The sequence below is a fragment of the Acipenser ruthenus genome, chromosome 15 (genome assembly GCF_902713425.1).
Source record: "Acipenser ruthenus chromosome 15, fAciRut3.2 maternal haplotype, whole genome shotgun sequence".
NCBI classification, from domain to species: Eukaryota; Metazoa; Chordata; class Actinopteri; order Acipenseriformes; family Acipenseridae; genus Acipenser; species Acipenser ruthenus.
In genome coordinates, this window is record NC_081203.1 from 19,965,741 (window position 1) to 19,986,847 (window position 21,107).

The window sequence follows — 21,107 nt, forward strand, 5'->3', positions numbered from 1 at the left end:
CGGTTCAATCCAGAGAAGCTTGGATGGAAGCGTCCATAACTAGCTGCTTCTGGCGCATTCATACGCACATTGTGTACCTGTGTCTGTCACCCAGGTCAACCCTGCTTTATCAAAAGCAGTGTGAAATCGCATAGCCGACCCGCATGACATCGGGTCCTGACCCGGGTAGAGCATGCCAGTGTTAAAGGGGCTTAGTATGTTGTTGATTCTGGTAACTTACAATAATCTGAGGATAAAGTAAAATAAAAAATGCCCTAGTCTACAATATATGTGGCCAGTAAGCGTATTTAATGTAGGGCCACATTTTAATATCCTCAGTTTAGTGTTTCGGTTAAACTGCACCCTCTGGTGGAGGGATTTAAATTTAGCTTCATGACCGGCATTAACTAGTTACAGGTGTAGTAACAGATAGATTTGAAGACGTAGTTAGGGTTAGGTTTGGTATGCCCCTTTCAATAGAGTAAATACTTGATACTGTAAATCCCCTGCCACCGCTGGAAATACAAAGCTAGAGTAAATAAAAGGAAAGATCACCATGACTTGTATTCGCTGTGTGCACATGATAAGTCAATGGAACACATGTAAAATGATATTAAAATTGGTAGAAAATGAAATATGGTTCATAGAATTGTCTTCCAAAACATTGTGTATCCACATTTTATCACATTTTAGATTTAGACACACAGTACTGGGGCATCAACACCAGTGCCCGAGTTAAAATATGACAACTTTGCATTTATTTTCTACCTGGAGTAAATGTGTGCTCCCTCCTTTTCCCACAAAAACTACAGTACCCTTCCCACTTACTGATAAGTTAAAGAGCTTGGTTTTACTGTCATAACTGGAAAAGACAGTGATTGGTTTGGAAAGATGTGCATCAAGGATCATAACAAGGTATGGGACTATCATAGGTTACAATAAAGAGCTACCAAATATGAGAAATAGGGGTACACTACAGGTTCAGAACTCAATGTGCAGCATGGTAGAGGATTTTAGGACAAAAGGAAAAGTTTGGTACAACAGTTGAGGAAAAGAAAAGCATAAACACCCAACACAATTTTCAGGATTATTCCAGCTCAAGTGGACCAGAGTAGCTGACTTGAGCTTGCTGAGATTGTGTGACTGTATGGAGGTAATACAAATGCCCACCTTTCTCTATACTAGACAGAGAACTTCACTATCATTTTTAAGCTAGTTTCAATGGCTTTAACAAACAATTATTAATTGACAGGGGTCAGGAAACCTCCACTGATCTACCTGAGCTGGAACGATCCAAAAAAATAAACACTTTCACCGATTCTGAAGACCAGACAAAATAATGCAAGACATCCAATGACGAGACAACAGACTTCTTTACAAGAGGAAATTTATCAAACAAGAAGGAAATTCTGAACCTCTCTTTACAAACCCCCAGCCTCCACACTTAATTGAAGAAGGAAGGGACGAGAGTTCACAAATTGCCATCATTCTGGGAGAAACTTCAAACAAGCACTTAAAAAAAGACTAGAAAAGTAGAGGGTACCCCACTGCCTCTGACAAGGAGCTTAAAGTCTTTATATCAGCTTCCTTTAAATATGTCACGCTATACATCTGGGATACAAATAACACTGATCAGTGACATCACTGACGAGGACAGCAGAAAAATAAAAATGTGTATTTTACATAACAAACAGAAACATCTACCATGCAGAATGGTTCATTACAAATAGGCAGCACTAAACCTGGATGTTAGAAGCTAGTTATTTTATTTCAAAATTCCTTCTCCTTAAAGGAAGAATAAACAGGGTGTTCAATATTAAATAATTTGGTCACGTATCATTCTTGGTATTTGGTTACCAATTCTTGGTTTGCTTTGGTTTTTTATCATATCCTTAAAACTTAGTTGAAAACGTCAGAGCTCTGCAAGGATTATTGCAATATGTTGTCTACTAAAGACCATTACAAGATGCTTCCAGTTGGTTCCCCACAAGGGCTTTTAGTGTCATCAGTGTAAGACTAATTTGATTATTTGTCTCATCTTCTACACCTGTGCAAACTTCCCTGTTGACAATTGTGTTGTAATGTGCTAGTTGAGTTAATTGCTGCTGTTAATGAGTTGCACTGAATCTGGCAGTTTTTTTTTTTTTTTCAGAACAGAAAGCTCACACAGGTGTTGAAGGTGACACTAACAATGGAATTAGTTATTCTCTTGCCTTTAGTCATTTATGATGCAAATCGCCCTTGTGGGTAACTAACTAGAAGCATCTTCTAATGATCTTTAGAAGATATTGCTATGAATCTGGCCAAGATAAAACTTTTCAAGTTTCAAGGATGTGATAAAATAAAATGGAAGCAAATCAAGCACTGGAAAATAAATAACATGAACGAACACATAAGTAAGGTAATTATTTAATGTATTCTACCTTTAACTAAATGAACTACATGATCAGAGTCTGGTTATTCCAATAGCTCAGCTACAGCAATAAAACATATGCTATGTACATCAAAAAGTGTTTCTGGGTGCTTTAGTGTTATACAGTTGTGTTCAGTATGGTTCAGGTGGCATGATTCTAATTTTAGTAGCTAATGACTCTTGTCTTAAATATATATTAAATTGCTCTACTATGGAATAATTAGCAGGTATAGAAAGCATGTTTTAAGTTTTTTCCTGTTTTTTTTTTTTTAATCACCTAAATATTCAAACTCCAAATTCTTTATTTTTAAACAGGGACTGAGATTGAGTGCTGTTAGACCAACTTATGTAATTTATATGTGTATGTGAGTAACTGTGTGTTTAAATATTATATACACACACACATATATTTGTGTATGTGTAATATATATATATATATATATATATATATATATATATATATATATATCCCTTCCGCTTTAGCATCCAGACATAATTCTATTCTAATTATATTGCAGGGTTCCCGTTTTCAGCTTATCAATAAGTTTCATGGACCCTGATTAGATTAATCTAGCACTATGGTAAGGTAGAGTAGTAGATTAGTGCTAATCGGGCTCTGTGAAACCAGCAGTAAACCAACAATGCATCATTAAAATAAAAATGAATACAGCTAGATTTTTTTTTTTTTTTTTTTAAATACTTAATTTGAATGTCCTGCAGGTCAAATAAAATAGCTTAATCACTCATGACCAGTCAATAAGGCCAGTGCCACTTAGTTATTGTAACCAGCCAATGATAGAAGCAGCGAACTTCTCATATTAAATGCTACCTTTAATAAAATATATGATGAGTAACCAATTCAGGGTTTGCTTTTGGTTTACTGCAATGATTTTTTCTTTCTTAAAACTTTGTAATTCTGTTCCTTGACTACACTAAATCCACTCCATTAGAGATTGTTTTTCTCCACCCATTAGATTTAAAAGCTGCAAGTAAAAAAGACTATAAATGATGAAAAGAAAAATTGAAACCCAGGAACCCTAATAATACACAGGGTGGTTATAAAGTCTCTTGAGGACTACACTGCAGTGTTGAAGACAAGGTATTGGTTCCAGAGAGAAAGAGCGCACTGGTACATGGCAGGGAGTTTCCACATGATGTGCTGCACATTCCCTTAACTTCCAGTTTAAGACTAATAGTACTTAGACGAAAAAATATGCATTTTGGTGTCAAGACCTTGATGAATATGGCCCACTGTGCAGTAACTCAACCTCTCAGCTGTACTCCTTGTTTGCAGTGAAGCAACCTGACCACAACCCTGCATACCGGAAACCCTCCCTCAATAGCATGCCATCACGTTAGCTATGTCCATGTAATCACTGTCTCCCAACAGCACTGTACACTATGCATTGCAACAGTCTTGTCCTTCACCGTTGCAATTCATGGTGTCTAACCTGATTTCTTGGAGCTTGCAATCTAAAAGAGGTTTACAGTGTGTATTCCAGCACGCTCTCCCGGGATGGGGGTGGGTTGGGAGAGGGACCCCCGGCCGTCCTGCTAGAGGTCCCCAGGTTTCTGGTTGCAGTTCAGGCAGACTCTGACGGGGTGGTCCCAGCCTCGCGAGGGCACGGTGCGGCGCTCCTGGGAGCACTCGGCACAGAAGCCCTGTCCGCAGGCCCGACAGTGGTGCTTTGACAGTTTGGGGCTGAACGGCTGGCAGCAGTGATGGCACTGTGTGATCTCGTGGTCAGGGACCCAGTAGACCGGCCGGGCCGCGTCCTTCACCAGACCTGCAGAGGGGAAGGGAAACCGTTAGCTCTCCACCCTTCACACTGCAAACCATTTCATTAGCAAGTCACCCCGTTATTAAAGGTAGTTGAGCTCATCAATACAGAAATCATCCACAATTATGCAACACTCAAAAGGGCTAAATTTCAAAATACTAAAAAGAAACCTAAAAACGATTGTTGTTGAACTTAAGTACCTATTCAGAAAAGTATTGAGGTCCTCGGATTGAAGTGAAATACAATAAAACATTTATTAACTTATGAACACTATAAGGGAAACTGGAAATAAATCTCTTATAAATTATGCAAATACAGTCAAACTCTTTTTGTATCTCTTCAAAGAGCTGAGCAAAAAATTGTGACAATAAGCTTACAAATGTGCCTAATACACAAATAATTTCAATATAAAGTCTACTGTACCTGTAGAAAATAATGTAATAATTAAAACTTAAGAAAGCTGTAAAAATGTATTTTATATTCTGAACATTTCAATACTGTAAAGCAACTTGCTTTCATTTAAACCTTTTAATGTGTTTTTATTCCCTAGAAGTGATATTAAATGGGGTGAAAATCAGGTGCACTGATTGTGTGAATAATATTATAACCAAACTGATATTATCAGGAGCTTGTCCCCATTGACTCCCATTATATTTTGGTCGTCCTTTCAATGTGGTGATAATAAGCAGAGGATGACATTAACAGGAGTGATAACGAGTGGGTTTGACTGTATGTGATTGCATGCAGATTTAAAAAAATAAAATAATAAATAAATACAATCAAAAAATAAAATAATAATAATGACCAATTACCTACATCCCTCCAGGGGGGTGAATGGATTTCCTCAAACAGCAGGCTTTGTTCTGGTATTTTAAACCTTAACTAATGCAAAGTTTGGGGTAGACTATTACTACAAATTCAGACTGAAGATTAATTGCTTGTTTGTATGCTTTTGATTCAAAGACTCAAAGATATTATTGTGAGTTTGAAAGGTTTTCTGATGATTAAAATCCAGACATTCCTAGCTCACCTAAGGGGATGTCCATGGCGGTCACTACAGCCCCCAGCGTGTTCTGTACAGCCTCTCCAACCTTCCTGGCGATCAGCGTCCCTCCTTCCTCCTCCAACTCAGCCTCCTGTAAATCTACAGCACAAATCAACATACGTATCAGCAGGGCAGGGGCTAGGAGGCACAGCGGGTTACTATGTTATTTGGCAATAGCCACCAAGATACTGATTTCACTCTCTGGGATTGATCAGTGTACGACGTCCACACATATATACTGAGCATCAAAAGAAACGTATCACTTATATATGAGCATCAAAAGAAACTTATCACTTATATTTGGATCAAATTCACTAGATGTGATCGAAAAAATGAAAAACTTTAGAGCAGGTGCAGTGACTCTCTATTGTGCTGAATAACAACTGACATCACGAAGTTGCTGCAAAATGATCTGTCAATCTTGGGCAGGTGTTGTGACTCTTGGTCTCCCAGTTTGTGGCCTGTCATTGAGTGTGTCTGGTTATACCATCTCGCCAGGTATGAAATTGCTGGCTGTGAACACCCAAGACGGCAAGCCACAGTACGCTGCCCTAGCCCAGCCTCCAACATGCCGATTGCACAAAGGCGCTGCTGTCTTGAGAGACATGGCATATTGTTTTCTTTCTGTGATTTTCTTTATTGCTTTTATTCAAGCTTGCAATTCAACAGCTGAAATTACTCTATATCCAGTGTCCAATCAACTGTCTCACTAATTAGGTAATTAAGTGCATATGCTTCAGTCATAGTCACTCAAGCGTGTCATGGTCAAGGATCAATGATCGAGTGATTAAAAAGAAACGAAAAACATTTTGTCAATGTCCATCATTTATATACCTTATTTTTTTCGAAAATAAATGTGTTATAATAGTGATAAGTTTCTTATGATTCTCTGTATATATATATATAGGAGGCTGTGTGGTCCAGTGGTTAAAGAAAAGGGCTTGTAACCAGAAGGTCCTCGGTTCAAATCCCACCTCAGCCACTGACTCGTGTGACCCTGAGCAAGTTACTTAACCTCCTTGTGCTCCGTCTTTTGGGTGAGACGTAGTTGTAAGTGACTCTGCAGCTGATGCATAGTTCACACACCCTAGTTTCTGTAAGTCGCCTTGGATAAAGGTGTCTGCTAAATAATAATAATTATATATATTTTTCAGTAAATTATATATATATATATATATATATATATATATATATATATATTGTAAAATAGCGGGTTATGAGAAACAGCAGGGAGGGGGTTAAAACCTCCCTGCGAGAGAATGTTCCTTTGTTTGTTTGTGTTGCTTTATTGTTTTGTTAATTGTTTAATTGTTTTATTGTTAATTGTCTTCCGCACCTGGGCGTTATTAGAAATTAAGCCCAGGTGCGGGAGTTTAAAAGGAGAACAAGCAGTCTGCTCGGGGCTGCTGTGTGGAAGGAGGCAGTAGGTGCGCTGTCTCCGAGTAGCCAAAGGAAGAGAAGAGAAAGTAAGTGCTGTAAAGAAACCAGTGTGTTTGTGAAGACGGGTAAACAGCTTAGCTGTCCCGCGTTAGTCAGGGTGTTTCCTGAAAGTCGAGTTAGTGCTCCAGAAGAGCTAGGTGTTGTTTTGATTTTGTGTATTTTGTTTGTTTCCTGTTTATTAAAAAATTGCGCAAACTGCCTCCTTCCACACAGCAGCCCCGAGCAGACTGCTTGTTCTCCTTTTAAACTCCCGCACCTGGGCTTAATTTCTAATAACAATGGGCAATCCTAGAGCAAACATAACGGACAGTGTTGTGTGATGCACTGCCGTTAAGGATTTCCCCTGCTGGTGAGATGAGCTGAAAACTTCTGTAACCACGAATGTAGACGGGCCTGGCTCTTCAGCACAGTGGTTCAGATGCTCGCTTGTGGTGTGCAGGCTTGCCGGTTCACACCTGGCAGCCACCCTTTTGGTTCTTTGCTTGTTTTTTATACGTTAATTACTGGTATTTAATCATGTCCGGTGTGTCACATGACCCAATTGCAGCTAAGACCAGCTGGAGTGAAACTGAGCTCTCACACAGGAAGTGATTTCATACCAGGAAGCAGCAACTTTAACTTTATTGTGTTGTCTTTGAAACAACTGCATATTCCAAACTCAGGTAAAAAATATACACAAAGAAACAAAATATCTCCAGTAGTAATATTGGCAGTAAGACAATGGATTGTAAAACCCTGGTTCATACTCTTTTAACTTGATGTAACATGGCGGCGCTGTGATAAAGGCTGGGAGAAGTCTGGTGTTTACCTGGGCGTGCCCCTCTGTGCTCGAAGCACACGTCACAGACTCGCACAGGGCCCAGCCCCCATCCCCGCTCAGGCACTGGCCTGGACTTGGAGGAGCAGTTGTCACAGAAGCCCTCCCCGCAGGCCCGGCAGTGGTGCTTGGTGTCATTATCCTGGAACGGGCAGCCACACTTGTGGCATTTCTGACAGGCAGGAGCAGAGCAAGATGGGAAATGAGAAGAGGCTGTGCAGCGTTCAAGCTTGTCCCTGCACTAGCTCACAGTTTGACTGTTACAATTCCAAAGTCATTTCAAAAGACTATTTTCTGTGAATGAGTTCAATAGTTAGCGGCCATTAACAATAGGTTTACTGTACAACAATATTTTTGCTATTTATCCATCTATTCTGCAGAGTATGAAATACTTATTGTTCTATAATTAATCATTTAATGCTGAAACAAAGCCACATTTTAAATTACAAGTGCATTAAGTGCAACAACAGTATTTAAAATACATATAGAACAAATAAATGTATTTTTTGGTGGTCTGTGATCCTTTAACACAATAGTGGTCCCAACCTTGACAAAGTTTAGGGAACCCCTGCTTTAGATCAAATTGAATGAAGTCCCAATGCTTTAAACACCCCCCTGCTACCCGACCACTACTGACCAGGATCTCAGAGTTGGGTCTCCAGTAGGCGGGAGCGATCTGATCGGTCAGCCAGGAGGTCACCACCTTGGCCGGCTTGACACTAAGCTCGGAGACGGACTGGGCCATGAAGTTCACTCCGTCCAGCAGCCTCTGAGCCGCATTGTTGTTATCCTTCAGGAAGCCGTCCGACTGAAACCAGAGATATAGAGAGGCAGGCGTTAGCTGGAAAACAGCACCCACCTAACCAGCCAGCCACTATCATCAATGCCCTTCTGCCTCTTGAAATAACGAAATAACCTAACGGTGTTCTACCATTTAAGACTGCAAGCAATTTAAAGGACAGCTATCCAATGACAACAGAAGACTGTTCTAAAATGTAGCTGGCTCAACACTCTAGTGGTCAACTGAAACGAACTTGAGAATGTAGTCCTTAGTTATTTGCCAAGTTGAGTTCCAGCTAGTATGGACCTATCTGGGGATCATCCCCATCTCTGTACTGTCAGTATAAATTGCAATGGAAAAATACAGGGAACAAAGTTCAGGATCAGCGGATACCCAACTTTAGTACTGAGCTTCGGGGTTAAACTGATCATTTCTATTTCATGTGTGGAAAATGGCAACGAGTAGGTGAGGACAGGAGAGTAGGAAGAGTGCTGCATTCTTCTACTGCATATTTCAACTAGAATTTCAAAGCTCTAGTGTTTTCATACATTTTTTCATTCTATATTTCTGTATAATTATAGTAGTACACTTCATGTGAATTAGCAGGTGCATTTTACTGTACGTATTTTAAAAGATGATATTGCGTTACGCTTTCAGCACTGAAGAGTGAGATATAGGTGTATGTTTCTATAACATTCAATATAAAGATATTCAGTACCTGAAAAGAATAGTTAGCAGAAATGAGAAAAGAAAACAGGCGGGCTTTTTGCAAGTGTAACCTTTTAAATCGTGTAACTTTTAAAAGCAATTACAATGGACGGTATCTAAATACATTTATAACACAATATAACACAATTAAATACAATATAACCACTGTGGCAGGGCAGAAGCCCTGCTAGTGTAAATAATGCGTGTGGTAATATAAGGTTGGCAGGGATGGGGTTAATTCTGTCCCTGCCAACAATCACCGGTGTGGCCATTCCCCAATTAGGTAACTGAGTGCTAATTGGGGAGTGGCCACGTGTATAAAGGGGAGCAGAAATCATTTGTTTGAGGAGGAAGTTAGGTGAGTGTTTTTGATCTGTGTGTAGATCGGGGCTCCCCAACCCTAGTCCTGGGGACCCCATGTGTCTTCTGGTTTGCATTCCAGCTGAGTTCTCAATTACTTAATCAGACCCTTAACCCTTTCATGACCAAGTGGTTTTCAGTACTCCCCCAGGACCAGGCGTTTTTTTTTTTTTTTTTTTAATTTAGTAGTCGGCAATTGTTGATAATTTTTTCTCCCAATTTGGAATAGCCAATTATTTTTAGGCCCAGCTCAACACTACCACCCCCGCGCTGACTCGGAAGCGGCGAAGACGATCACACGTTGTCCTCCGAAGCGTGTGCCGTCAGCCAACCACTTCTTTACACACTGCAGGCCCAACATGCAGCCACCTCAGAGCTACAGCGTCGTAGGACAACGCAGCTCTGGGCAGCTTACAGGCAAGCCTGCAGGTGCCCGGCCAGACTACAGGGGTCACTGGTGCACGGTGAGCCGAGAACACCCTGGCAGACCTAAGCCCTCCCCATCCCCCACATCCCCGGGCTGCGTTCGACCAATTGTGCGCCACCCCCTGGGAGCTCCTGTCCGCAGTGGAATAGTCTGGACTCGAACCGGCGACGTCCAGGCTATAGGGAGCATCCTGCACTCCACGCAGTGCGCCTTTACCGGATGCACCACTCAGACCAGACATTTTTTGGCTGTAGTTGCCTCTCTTCCTATAATTTTTTTTTTTTTCCCCCCCAACACAATATATATTATTATTTATTTATTTTTTTAAGGCAAGTGTTTTTTTATTATGTGTTCTGCTTAGAGATACATGTATAACAACGAGTTATTCTATTGACCCGAGGGACCTTACAATACTTCCTTACAAAAGTTTTGTTGAAAAATATTGATGTTTGGGCAAATTACAAGACATGGTTTCTCCTGAGTGATTGCAATGACATAATACACATTAATTCTCAGGATCTTTATAAGCAATAATGGACACTACTCACGATTATTTTCTCAAAATAAATATTTATAAATAAAACAGTTATTCATTCCATTATTATCAGTAATAAGGAAAAACAAACATACCTGATACATTTAATACATGAAATAGAACCTGTTTGTATCCACTCGTTTCTTGATATTTATAAATGTTGTGAAAATCCTGTAAGTCATCAAGACAGAAGCACTTACCCCAGGCCAGATGTGCTCAATTTCAGTGCGCACCACAGTGTCCACAGGATCCTGGTTACCAAACCAGTACTGTCGGCTCCGGTAGATCACCCCACAGTTCGGACACTCGATCACATACCTGTAAACACAGCACAGTCATCTCTACAGCTCCGTTCACACTTCACTGTGTAGTAAAGCTTATACCCTCAAACACAGCACAGTCATCTCTACAGCTCCATTCACACTTCACTGTGTAGTAAAGCTTATACCCTCAAACACAGCGCAGTCATCTCTACAGCTCCATTCACACTTCACTGTGTAGTAAAGCTTATACTCTCAAACACAGCACAGTCATCTCTACATCTCCACTCACACTTCACTGTGTAGTAAAGCTTATACCCTCAAACACAGCGCAGTCATCTCTACAGCTCCACTCACACTTCACTGTGTAGTAAAGCTTATACTCTCAAACACAGTAAATAACCAAAACATTTATCACAATGAAATAGAGCACTTACCCAGACCAGGCATATATAGCCAGACCGAGCCAGGGTGAGTCGCAGGACGCAGAGGTTTTGGGAACCACAATCACCTCCTTTCCAGCCTCATAGCAAGCCTGCATTGCAACGCAGCAAGAGAACAACACTTTGAACAGCTAGGTTTCTATTCCTAACTGAAGTGGAGTTTCAAAAAACTTGTACTGTGGGTGGCACCCATCTTTCTTTAGTTTTGTTTTTCAGTAGCAGAGATATGGGAACTAATAATGACCAACAACTGTGGTTACGTTATCGCATGGCTGTTCAAATGTTTTACCAATAACATGGATTGAGATTTTCAAAAAATATTAAGTTGGGGTCATTTCTTGTTTTTCAATTCCAATTCCCATTCCCTTTTAATCAATTCCAACACACAATTGATCAAAATGGCAATTATCAGTACAGTATTCTGTTAAAATGGGCTTCTCACAGTGGCAATACATTACTTAAATTGAAGTCACAAATGAAAGTAGTTGGATAAATCACAACAATCATTACATCTATAAAATATCCGGAATTGGAAAAGGAAGTGAAAAACAAGAATTCACAGAACCCTTATAACAGTGTGTATAAATAAATGTCACTAAGGCTCCCACTGACAGCATAACTGGTCGTATTATAGCTATAGCCAGCTGATTTATGACCCATGATGTATGCCAGAAAATGTTTTTAAAAAATCAGCAATTTATTTGAAAATATAAAGCTGCGATACCAACAACATGGGACACAGCAAAGGTAGCGCCATGTGGTTTCTGGAAAGACTGCAGGGTGTTGTGTAACACTGGTACTCAGTTAAGCACAGGGAGATCTGGTAGAGAGAGTTCAGCCCCTCACCTTGCAGGTGTAGATTCTGTTGTCGTACTGCGGGGAGTAGCGGCAGCGCTGCTTGGCTTCGTGGCACACCCCCTCCCTGACATGATTCATACTGTTCTTGCAGCCAGACCTGATACAAAACAACCGTGAACTCAAGTCTCAGAAAGAAAAAAAAAAACTCTTATCAGGAGTCAAATGCTGACTTCTGTATATTGATAATACTGCACATATAGCACCCACTGAAGATCTGTATTGTACATAAGTCATACAGCGAACTGTAATTCAAGTCTGAGTCTATTACATGAACAGTACTGGTACTGCATTTTAAAATACATATGGTTTTATTTTTAAAAATTTGCAAAACCTCAAGACATTCAAGAACTGCTACTTGCTAACCCAGCTCTTTAAGGGAGATATGACACAGATCAAATATTAAACTAAAAGAAGGGAAACCCACTAAAATAGGAAGTTTAGGGAAAGAGATGAAAGGTTAGATAAATAGTCCTAAAGTGTCTTCACTACTGTACTAAAGGCACAGATACAAATATGAACATACACCAGATTAGTTTACTAGCAGTGTTGAGTAGAGTTACCTTTCCTATGCTACCAGAATGCTCTAACGTTTTAAGTGGAGTTCTTTCCTTGACCTGTATGCAGGTAGTTACTGTAATCACACTCTAGCTATTACCCGGTCTCACCCACAGGGGTCAGCACCATGATCAGAGGAGACTTACCCACAGCCGAGGCAGAGGAAGGAGCAGGTGAAGTATTCGTCAGGGAAGAAGGAGCTGTGAGCCATGTGCTCGTCCAGGATCTCCCCACTGAAGCGCTCACTCAAAGCCTGCAGCACCACAGGAAGAGGTGTCAAGACAACACATGCACTCCTTTATTTGACATTGTATGCAAATTGTGTTTTCTGTTTAGAAACCTGCTGCCTCTTGCCCCAAGGACTATGAAAATGAGGACCTCTATGAAAATTATTACAAAAAAAAAATACATCAGTGACATTCATCCTCTGCCACAGCTGTAAATCAAAATCGCTGGTTCCATGGTTCTGATTACTAAATTAAATTAGTAATTCATTTTCAAAAGGTAAAAAAAAAAAAAAATGACGTAGTATAGTATTGTATTTTTTGAATAAAAAATACCCCATTATCTAATCTAACTTCATGTCTCGAGAATTGGAACATATATGGGAGACTTATCTTTTGTATATCAACTCCCCAAGACCTAAAACTTGAAACTGAATATGATAACCTTTCTTTCTCTGGGTTAAAAAAATCTGGAAATCACTTAATCCTTCAATGCGCACTAACAAACAGGAATGTACAAATCTTAATGCATTGCCTTGGACTGTTGCTAAGCTGCTGTTTGATGTAGTTTGTGAATGTTTTTTAGGCCCCCAAGGCTTCTGTCTCCAGTCTCACTGTGCCCTGGGGAGGCGTGGTACCTGCAGGGCCTTGTAGATGACGCGTGGCGGGCGGGGGGAGCGCATGGTGTTGTTGCTCAGCTGTTGCTCCACGGTCCGCAGCAGTCCTGAGAAGTCAGTTGGGGGGTTGTAGGTGCGTGTGCCTTGGTACTGGACAGAGCTGAAGGCCTCTGGAAAGCGTCCCAGTTTCCTGAAGCGCTCCTGCAGAAGCCTCTCCGGGGAGTCCGACGGCTTGTCTGAAACAGGATAAAAAAACAAAACAGCAACTAATTAAACTACCTTAATTTAAAGTGTGGTTTACAGCTAGACCTCACAGAATGTTGTGTGCAAAGTCTGAATTAAAACTCAAAAACATTTGAACTGCTGCTACATGCAACTTTCTGGTTACTTGCTTGTTTATCTGATTGTGTATGTATGTATGTATGTGTATTATATATATATATATATTCTTTTGTTTTTTTTCTTTCTTTCACATTTCTGTTTTAGCTCAGGGGGGCAAAGCAAAACTTATATTTGTCACTCATTCATTTTCAGACTGAACGAAATTAAACAAAAATACACTATGTTTGTGTTTATTTAAGCTGTTTGTTTAGAACACCCAAATCAACTATGCAGGAGTCAGGAAAACATATTTTTGATGTAGTCTGGCTGGCTAGTGTTTGACCTCCTTTAACTGCTGTACATTGTAAATGAGAACCCTAAAGAAGGGGAAGGGGAAGAAATCCTACTGCACTAAAACATCTAATAATACATACCCTCACCCCCCATTCATGAGGGTAAACTAAATTAGAGCCATCGTGAAACAGAAGATCACCATGACCTGCATCCACAGCATGTATATAAGAAATATCAGCGTGATGTGTACATATCGACAGACAAGCGCTCCCATGTAACCCATAGATTTGGGGAGAGGGATGTAGCACAGGCTGAAAGCAGTTCTAGCACATGAAAACAGCCAGGAAGGAACAACAAGTACTGAGGTGCAAACTGAACAAAACAAGTTTGTGTTCTTAGAACGGAGGTAGTTCAAACACACCCTTTCACTTCCTGGTCACAAGCCTGGATACCAAGGCAACTGTAGCAAAAAACAAACAAAACCAAAAAATATATATACTTCGCAAAGGCAAACACAACATCAATTTAAATGTTTAACTCTGCAACTCTTTGTTTTAACCCAGCCCCAAATATGTGTATGCACTAGTCTCTCTAGAGTGTATATAGTTTTTTTATTATTATTATTATTATTATTATTATAGATGCATAACATTATTCTTATCTCAAAGAAATACAAAACCTCGGGTTACAGCAAACCAACAATTTATTTAAAGGTGGTTTTGACAAAACAATCATATAATGCCATGCTATTAATAACTACTACTTTAACACTGAAAATTACCAAACTCAGAAACCTGAAATAAATTTCCGACAGCATGTTATTATTTACAAACCAATGGATGTTAAAAGCTCTCTCATGATTTCATGATTCGTGAATTTGACCATTTATTATAGTTTACTGTGCAGCGATCGTTCACTCTCCCTAAGAGTGAGCACTTTATTTCATAATCTCTTACCTAATCTCTCAACTGGTTGCTGCCCCCGTTTTATGTTGTCTGTTATATTTTTTATTATAGTGGTGCAGAGTGTGGGTTATGTAGCACAGGTGATGTAAAATGTATAATTGTATTTAGGCACGGGGATTGCAAAAACTCTTCTTCAGCAGTGTAGAAAGAAAAGTAAACAGTGCAGTAAACTATTGTGTGTTCAGGCTTGTTTTACTATTGGTCTTTGCTGTCTATCAAAATCCCTCTGGCACTGGCCTTTCTGACTGAAGAACAGCAAAAAGTAAAATACAGACAATAGTAACTAGTAACTCAAATGACACAAAATCTTTGGAAAATTAGAGAAATTTCAACAGGAACAATAAACTATGTACAACACAGCAGTGTGGAGTAGTGGTTAGGGCTCTGGACTCTTGACCGGAGGGTCGTGGGTTCAATCCCTGGGGTGTGACACTGCTGCTATACCCTTGAGCAAGGTACTTTACCTAGATTGCTCCAGTAAAAAAAAAAAAACTGTATAAATGGGTAATTGTATGTAAAAATAATGTGTAAAAAAATAATATAATTGTACATAAATAACTAACAAATAAATAATAATAATAATAACACAAAATGTTCATTCAAAAATGAGTTTATCTATACCACGGCATCACCTTTGCTTGACTGTGGAATTACCCTACTGCCCAGTAAAAAAAAAAAAAAAAACTCCCTAGACTACCATTTGCTTAGATACACAATTTAGTTACAAGAAGTGTTTTGCTGTGGGGTTTGGAATTGTAGATAATACACTTAACTTTAAGTTGAACGCCGAAATAACCAAATACCCTCAGCACCCTGATTCTAAGCTAAGGGGTGTGGTATTTAATACAGCTATTTAGAACGGTCATCCACCAGAACATTTTATTTTTCAAACTCAGTTACACACTTTGGAAGATTGGATACCTTTCAACAGGCACGATAATGCTTTTTTTTTTTTTAGCTGACTCTTCATAAAAACATCATGAAAACCTGTTAACTGAACAGGTTTTGTTACTTACTGCAATGACTTTCAGTTTATTTAATACACCTGACCCTGCCTAACTAGTGTGGGCTGGGCGACAGTAAGCAAATGAAAAGATGTCAATCACATTTATCACCCGCCTTGCTTGACTATTATAGCAAACGTGAAAGAGTTATCCAGTCCTTTCTGATTCGCTGTGTCAAATAATAGCTGTAGTCACAACGTTTATAAATACTTTTCAAAATTGGCCAAATTTGCACCCCACACTGAAACCGCCCTGGCTTAATTGGCTCTGTCTATAAAACTCCCACCACCTTTTTGCCTTGCACTTGCAATGCGGTGATAATTGTATTTACCTACAGAATACAATATTTCCAACCAATTTCACTGCTCGAGAGCTCTGAAAAAAAAAAAATTGAGACACTGAAAAGCAGCACTTGCTTTTAGATTCATTCTACTGCAGAACACCCTGTTTAACAATGTATGGACCAGTGGAAATGTGATAATGTGCCGATGAAAATACCGGTTTACTGTTAAGCTGAGTCTACAACTAAAACCCCTCTGCAAAGACATTGAAAAACACTTACACTTTTTTTTCACTGAACTCAAAGTTTCTTTTAGGATTTCTAAATCTAGCCTATTGATTGTTTACATGTTATGTTATGGATGATAAGAGATATTGGTGGCAGTACAAGTTGCACAATCCAGTTGAAAACACACTGTCCACACAGCCTCTAGCTGATTGCACAAGGTGGGCACATGAAATAGCTTGGAAAGCCGCCAGTCAGGAATGAGACAAGATGTTGAGCTAAAAAAATTGCATTCAGCTTTTAAAACTGCTGCATGCTTACCTGAGCCCAGCAGTGTGGTGTGCACGGTCTCGTGGAAGATGATGACCGCCGGCCCCAGAGTGGACAGAGGTACGTCCAGGCCGAAGCGGGCAGTGGTGGCCTTCAGCTCCTTGGTGAAGTACTTCAGGTAGGCGTCCGAGGCATCGCCCAGGAACTTGAAGAGGTCATCGTGCAGCCGGTCAGCGTGTGTGCGGTAGATCACCAAGTCTGACACCGCTAGGACCTTGAGCAGCAGCCGGGTGCGCTGCCCCAGGTTTGAACTGGTGCCCAGCAGCCCCTCTGTGTCCATCACCACCACTCTGTGCAGGGGGTCCAGAGCTGCCCACACCCCCACAGTGCAGGACTCCTGGGCGGGAGAGGTCTGGAACACCTCCCTGCCCATGAAGAAGGTGTGGTTCAGCGTGTGGGACTTTCCCTCACCCGTGTTCCCGAAAATTGACACCACTTTGAGATGCTCGTCCTGCTTGCAGTCCAGCTTCTTGGCAAATTCTTCCTCATCCCCAACCTGCAGGAAAGAAAGAACAGAATAAAGTGATTCCAGATGCCGATGGAATAAAGCACAGGAAAACATGGCGAGTAGAGGCACAGTAAATTTAAGGATACCTGCTATAGTTAAGTACCCCACTGCACATGTAAGAGCAGGTATTTGAGTTTATGCCAATTACCTCTCTGGGAGAGAATCTAAGAAAAACTTTGTCTGTGTCCTGGGTAGGTGTATAAACCTTTCTCCATTTCAGGCTTAGATTAGTTTTGAGTTATTGCACTAGTTAATTTGGCATGAGATGATGTTCCTTACCTGATTCAGTTAAATGTTTTAGGAGCTACTTGGAAAAATGGGGTACAAGTAATATTACTGCTCCAATAGTAGCCTTCATGTCCACAGTGCATCTGGCAACCTGACATTTTGAGATAACTACATCAGTTAACAATATTTAATGCACTAACCAGAGTGCTGGAGAGGGAAGTGAAGAAGTGCATAGCGACTGTGGTACAGAGATTCAATTAGGACAGTCTTGGACCTCAAGGTCTCTGGTTTAACATTCACTTATCCGACCCCCCTACCTGGATCTCCTCGTTCTCGTCCACCAGGAGGAAGCAGCGGACCCTCTCGAGGAGCCGTCTCTTCTGGGCCTCCGCCTCATCCACGGCTGCTGCCCCCTCCGTGGCCTTGCTGGGGGGGTAGGCGCTAATGGGGTGCTTCCTCTTGTTCACCCCGCTGTGGGTGCGCTTCTGGCAGTCGGCGCACAGATTGGTCTTGCATCCCTGGCACCTGACGGCTGCTCTCTGCCGGTGCCCGAACCCCAGGCTGCCACTGGCCCCCTTGCAGGTGTCGCAATAGGGGACGTGTCCTGGCCCGATGCGGACCCGCTCATGGTTCTTCAGCCGGTCCTGACGGTGCAGCTCCAGTTCACATCGCTGGCACTGCAGGCTCCCACACTCATCACACTCGAACAGGGCTTCCTCTGAGCCACCACAGGCATAGCTCTCCTGGCACACCAGGCCAGTGTTCACTCCTTTCTCTGAGGACGGAGCTTGGGCACTCATTGCTACACTGATATTCAATCCTTACACTATATAAATAATCGATATATAAATTAAAAGTACCAGTACTACCAATAAAAGACAGACCTGTTCAGATACTGAATACAGAGGGCCTGAATCCTATGTCACCCTTGTTTGGTTCCTACAAGTGAAGTATGTATTTTATTTTGTTTTTATCTATTATTAATATTACCAAACATGCATAATCCCTTTTAACAAAAAATAAATACAAAATAGTGTACAAAAAACATTAAAAACGTAAAACTCTATAAGACAATCACTTAAGGTACAATGGTGATGTTTTTTTTTTATATAATATTATTCCTGTTATTATTATTAGTCACTAGTTTACAACAAAATAAGTCCGCCAAAAACTTCTTGCATAGCTTATATCCGTTTAATATATCCACAAGCAAGGAACACTGAACCAGTCTGGTTTTTTTTTTTTTTATATAAAAGCTTAGCACAATTTGAACATGACAACAACAACAAAAAAGCTACATTTAAATTGTAATACAAGGTTGTTGTTTTTACAACATAACCACATTTACAGACAATTCCAATAACTGTGATATAAACTACCTATTCTTAACCAAGAAGTACTGTTTAATAATAACGACTTTATATTTTAGTTATGGCTTTTTTTGTGTTTGTTTGTTTACTTAGTTTCATCCACACATAAATTGACTTATCAAAACTAAGATAAGCGCGTGCAGGAACATTTTTATCAAGTAGTCCTCAACAATAACATAAGTCAACATACCCAGTCAGACTGCATCATTCCTTAGGCTTTATTTTGAGAAAGCAACATTTATAAAGGCTGCTATGTTGTGTTCGATTTATTTTATAATCTAACTAGAACCTAGTCTGCCACACAGATATTTCCCCTGAAATTATTAAATACAACGGTCTTTTTCGACATTTATATGTGGTTTTTTTTATTCTATTTTCTTAACGAAAGAAAAGTGAACAGTTTTCTTAATAATTTCACAAATCCTTTCTTTTACAGATGACGTTCGTGTCGTTTTGAGAAAGAATTAAAAACGAATTAAAACAGGCGCGTATCAAAGCAATTGAACACAAAAAAAGGAAAACCGAAGACTTCTTTTTACACAACAACAGAACAAGTCTCCCGGCACAACCCCTAGTAAAAACAACACAGGAAAAAGAAGCGACCGAGTGACTCAGGGATACTGTAACGGCGGTACGTTTTAAAATAAGGAGCGCGTTTTCCTGAGAAATACAAATATCAAACACGTTTCAAGACGGCAAAAATCTTGATATTAAAAATGCCAGCACTGATCAAGAGGCATTGTTTTGTGTTAAAAGTATAACCCCGTCCCTGTTCGGTCTCTCTGGTTGTTGTTGTCAGTATCCATCAGCTGATCGGGTTATTTTCAGTCGCAGGCCAAAGAGCAGAGCGCTTCATTCTTCCGGTGCATACCGGGAAACGTAGTTTTTCTGCACAGCGATACAATATTTGAACTCGGTGATCACAGAAACAGAGTAAGAAATTGTTATTATTATTTGGTTGTCCAGAATTAAACAATTAAACAGTTAAAAAATAGAACACTAAATAGTCTCAGCATATTGAAAATGGCATTGATAAGGACGTGTTTTTTAGAGGGGTATAATGCGTCCGAAAACAGTTTCCCGCAGTGGCAACCTGGCAACCCGGTAATGTAATGGTATGGGTAAAAATATGAGTTATATTAACTAATGAATTGTTGTTTACAGTATATTCATTTTGTATCATTTTCTGTTTTAGTCATTACATCCTGGTGACTTTTAAACTCAGACGTTTACACCAAGCTTTACGAGGTCGCTTGGGTTGCTATCCGATAAAGCGAATCAGGATGTTTAACAAATCTTCTCAGTTTACAACTATATCGTAGTGCCCAGGACTAGTAACGTGTATAGATACAACACAAACACGTACACCGAACATATTATACCTCTAAAACTTAAGTGTATACTTGTGGCTTAAGTGATTCAAACAAATATTGGAGCTGTGGCACAGATATCTATGATATGGAGCTGATCCAAATTAAAATCTTATTCGGAAAACATTGTATTCCATTTATCTAAAATATTAGATTATGATGATATTCCATTTTCAGACTTGTAATGCTTGGCGACAGCTCACTACGTTCAGTAACAAAACCACTTGAAAAATGAATCCTTTCCTTTCTTGTTTTGGTCGCTAAGAAGCCCCGTGGCCTAGTTCTCATGCATAGAATTTAGACATGACACCTACTGAGGCCACAGGAGCGTTTTAAAGTTTTAGCACCAGGGTGTAATAAGAATATGAAACTTAAAAAAAATGCCCTTATCAAGTTTAAAGCCCTTCAAAGCCCACAGTAAATTGGGTTAAATATGACCCCACACTGGTCGACATCAATGCTATGTTCATTGTTACCCAGTGATTTTAAAAATGTATTCAGTGAAAGGTTTTTTTTTTTAAATGTTTATTTAAAAGTTGTTTCCATCGATTCCCTTAGCATGTTTGTCAGACAATCATTCTTTATGGGAACAGTTTCCTTGTTCTGTGTCATATCTGGTAGAAATACTTAAATGAATCGATTCTTTACCTTTTATTAATAAATATGGCAAATGTTTAAAAAGCTACAGAAAAGTCAACATACAAAATCAGACTGCATTATAATAAATATGATTGTTTTTCTTTCATTAATAAAATAAACAGATGTGAGAAACACTATTATTATTTAGCAGATGCCTTTATCCAAGGCAACTTACAGAGACAAGGGTGTGTGAACTATGCATCAGTTGCAGAGTCACTTATAATTATGTCTCACCCGAAAGACGGAGCACAAGGAGGTTAAGTAACTTGCTCAGGGTCACACAGTGAGTCAGTGGCTGAGGTGGGATTTGAACCGGGGACCTCCTAGTTA

At 39.9% G+C, this 21,107-nt stretch overlaps 2 protein-coding genes across 2 annotated transcripts in view; one reads left to right on the forward strand and one right to left on the reverse strand.

Annotated features, from left to right (window-relative positions):
- Nucleotides 1–2,640: 2,640 nt before the first annotated feature.
- Nucleotides 2,641–19,660, reverse strand: LOC131697563 (zinc finger FYVE domain-containing protein 1-like). The gene is made up of 11 exons (XM_058987369.1): nt 17,716–19,660; nt 16,654–17,158; nt 13,265–13,479; nt 12,549–12,655; nt 11,836–11,944; nt 10,984–11,081; nt 10,487–10,604; nt 8,113–8,283; nt 7,467–7,647; nt 5,204–5,317; nt 2,641–4,179 (listed from the first exon to the last, which is right to left on the reverse strand). Exons 1-11 carry the CDS (start codon nt 18,196–18,198, stop codon nt 3,947–3,949), a joined length of 2,334 nt encoding a protein of 777 aa, XP_058843352.1. The 5' UTR covers nt 18,199–19,660; the 3' UTR covers nt 2,641–3,946.
- LOC117422057 (RNA-binding protein 25-like) overlaps nt 19,646–21,107 on the forward strand; it is a 28,217-nt gene continuing 26,755 nt past the window's right edge. The window contains exon 1 of the mRNA XM_058987367.1: nt 19,646–19,701. The gene's annotated coding sequence lies outside the window, so the exon portion shown is untranslated. The remainder of the gene's footprint in view (nt 19,702–21,107) is intronic.

Excerpts from the sequence above, each read along its gene's own strand:
- LOC131697563 (XM_058987369.1), bottom strand. The coding sequence starts at position 18,198 with ATGAGTGCCCAAGCTCCGTCCTCAGAGAAAGGAGTGAACACTGGCCTG. Across the intron at positions 11,945-12,548 it reads TTCCTCTGCCTCGGCTGTGG|GTCTGGCTGCAAGAACAGTA; the intron begins GTAAGTCTCCTC and ends GTTTTGTATCAG. Across the intron at positions 4,180-5,203 it reads CGCCATGGACATCCCCTTAG|GTCTGGTGAAGGACGCGGCC; the intron begins GTGAGCTAGGAA and ends TCCCCTCTGCAG.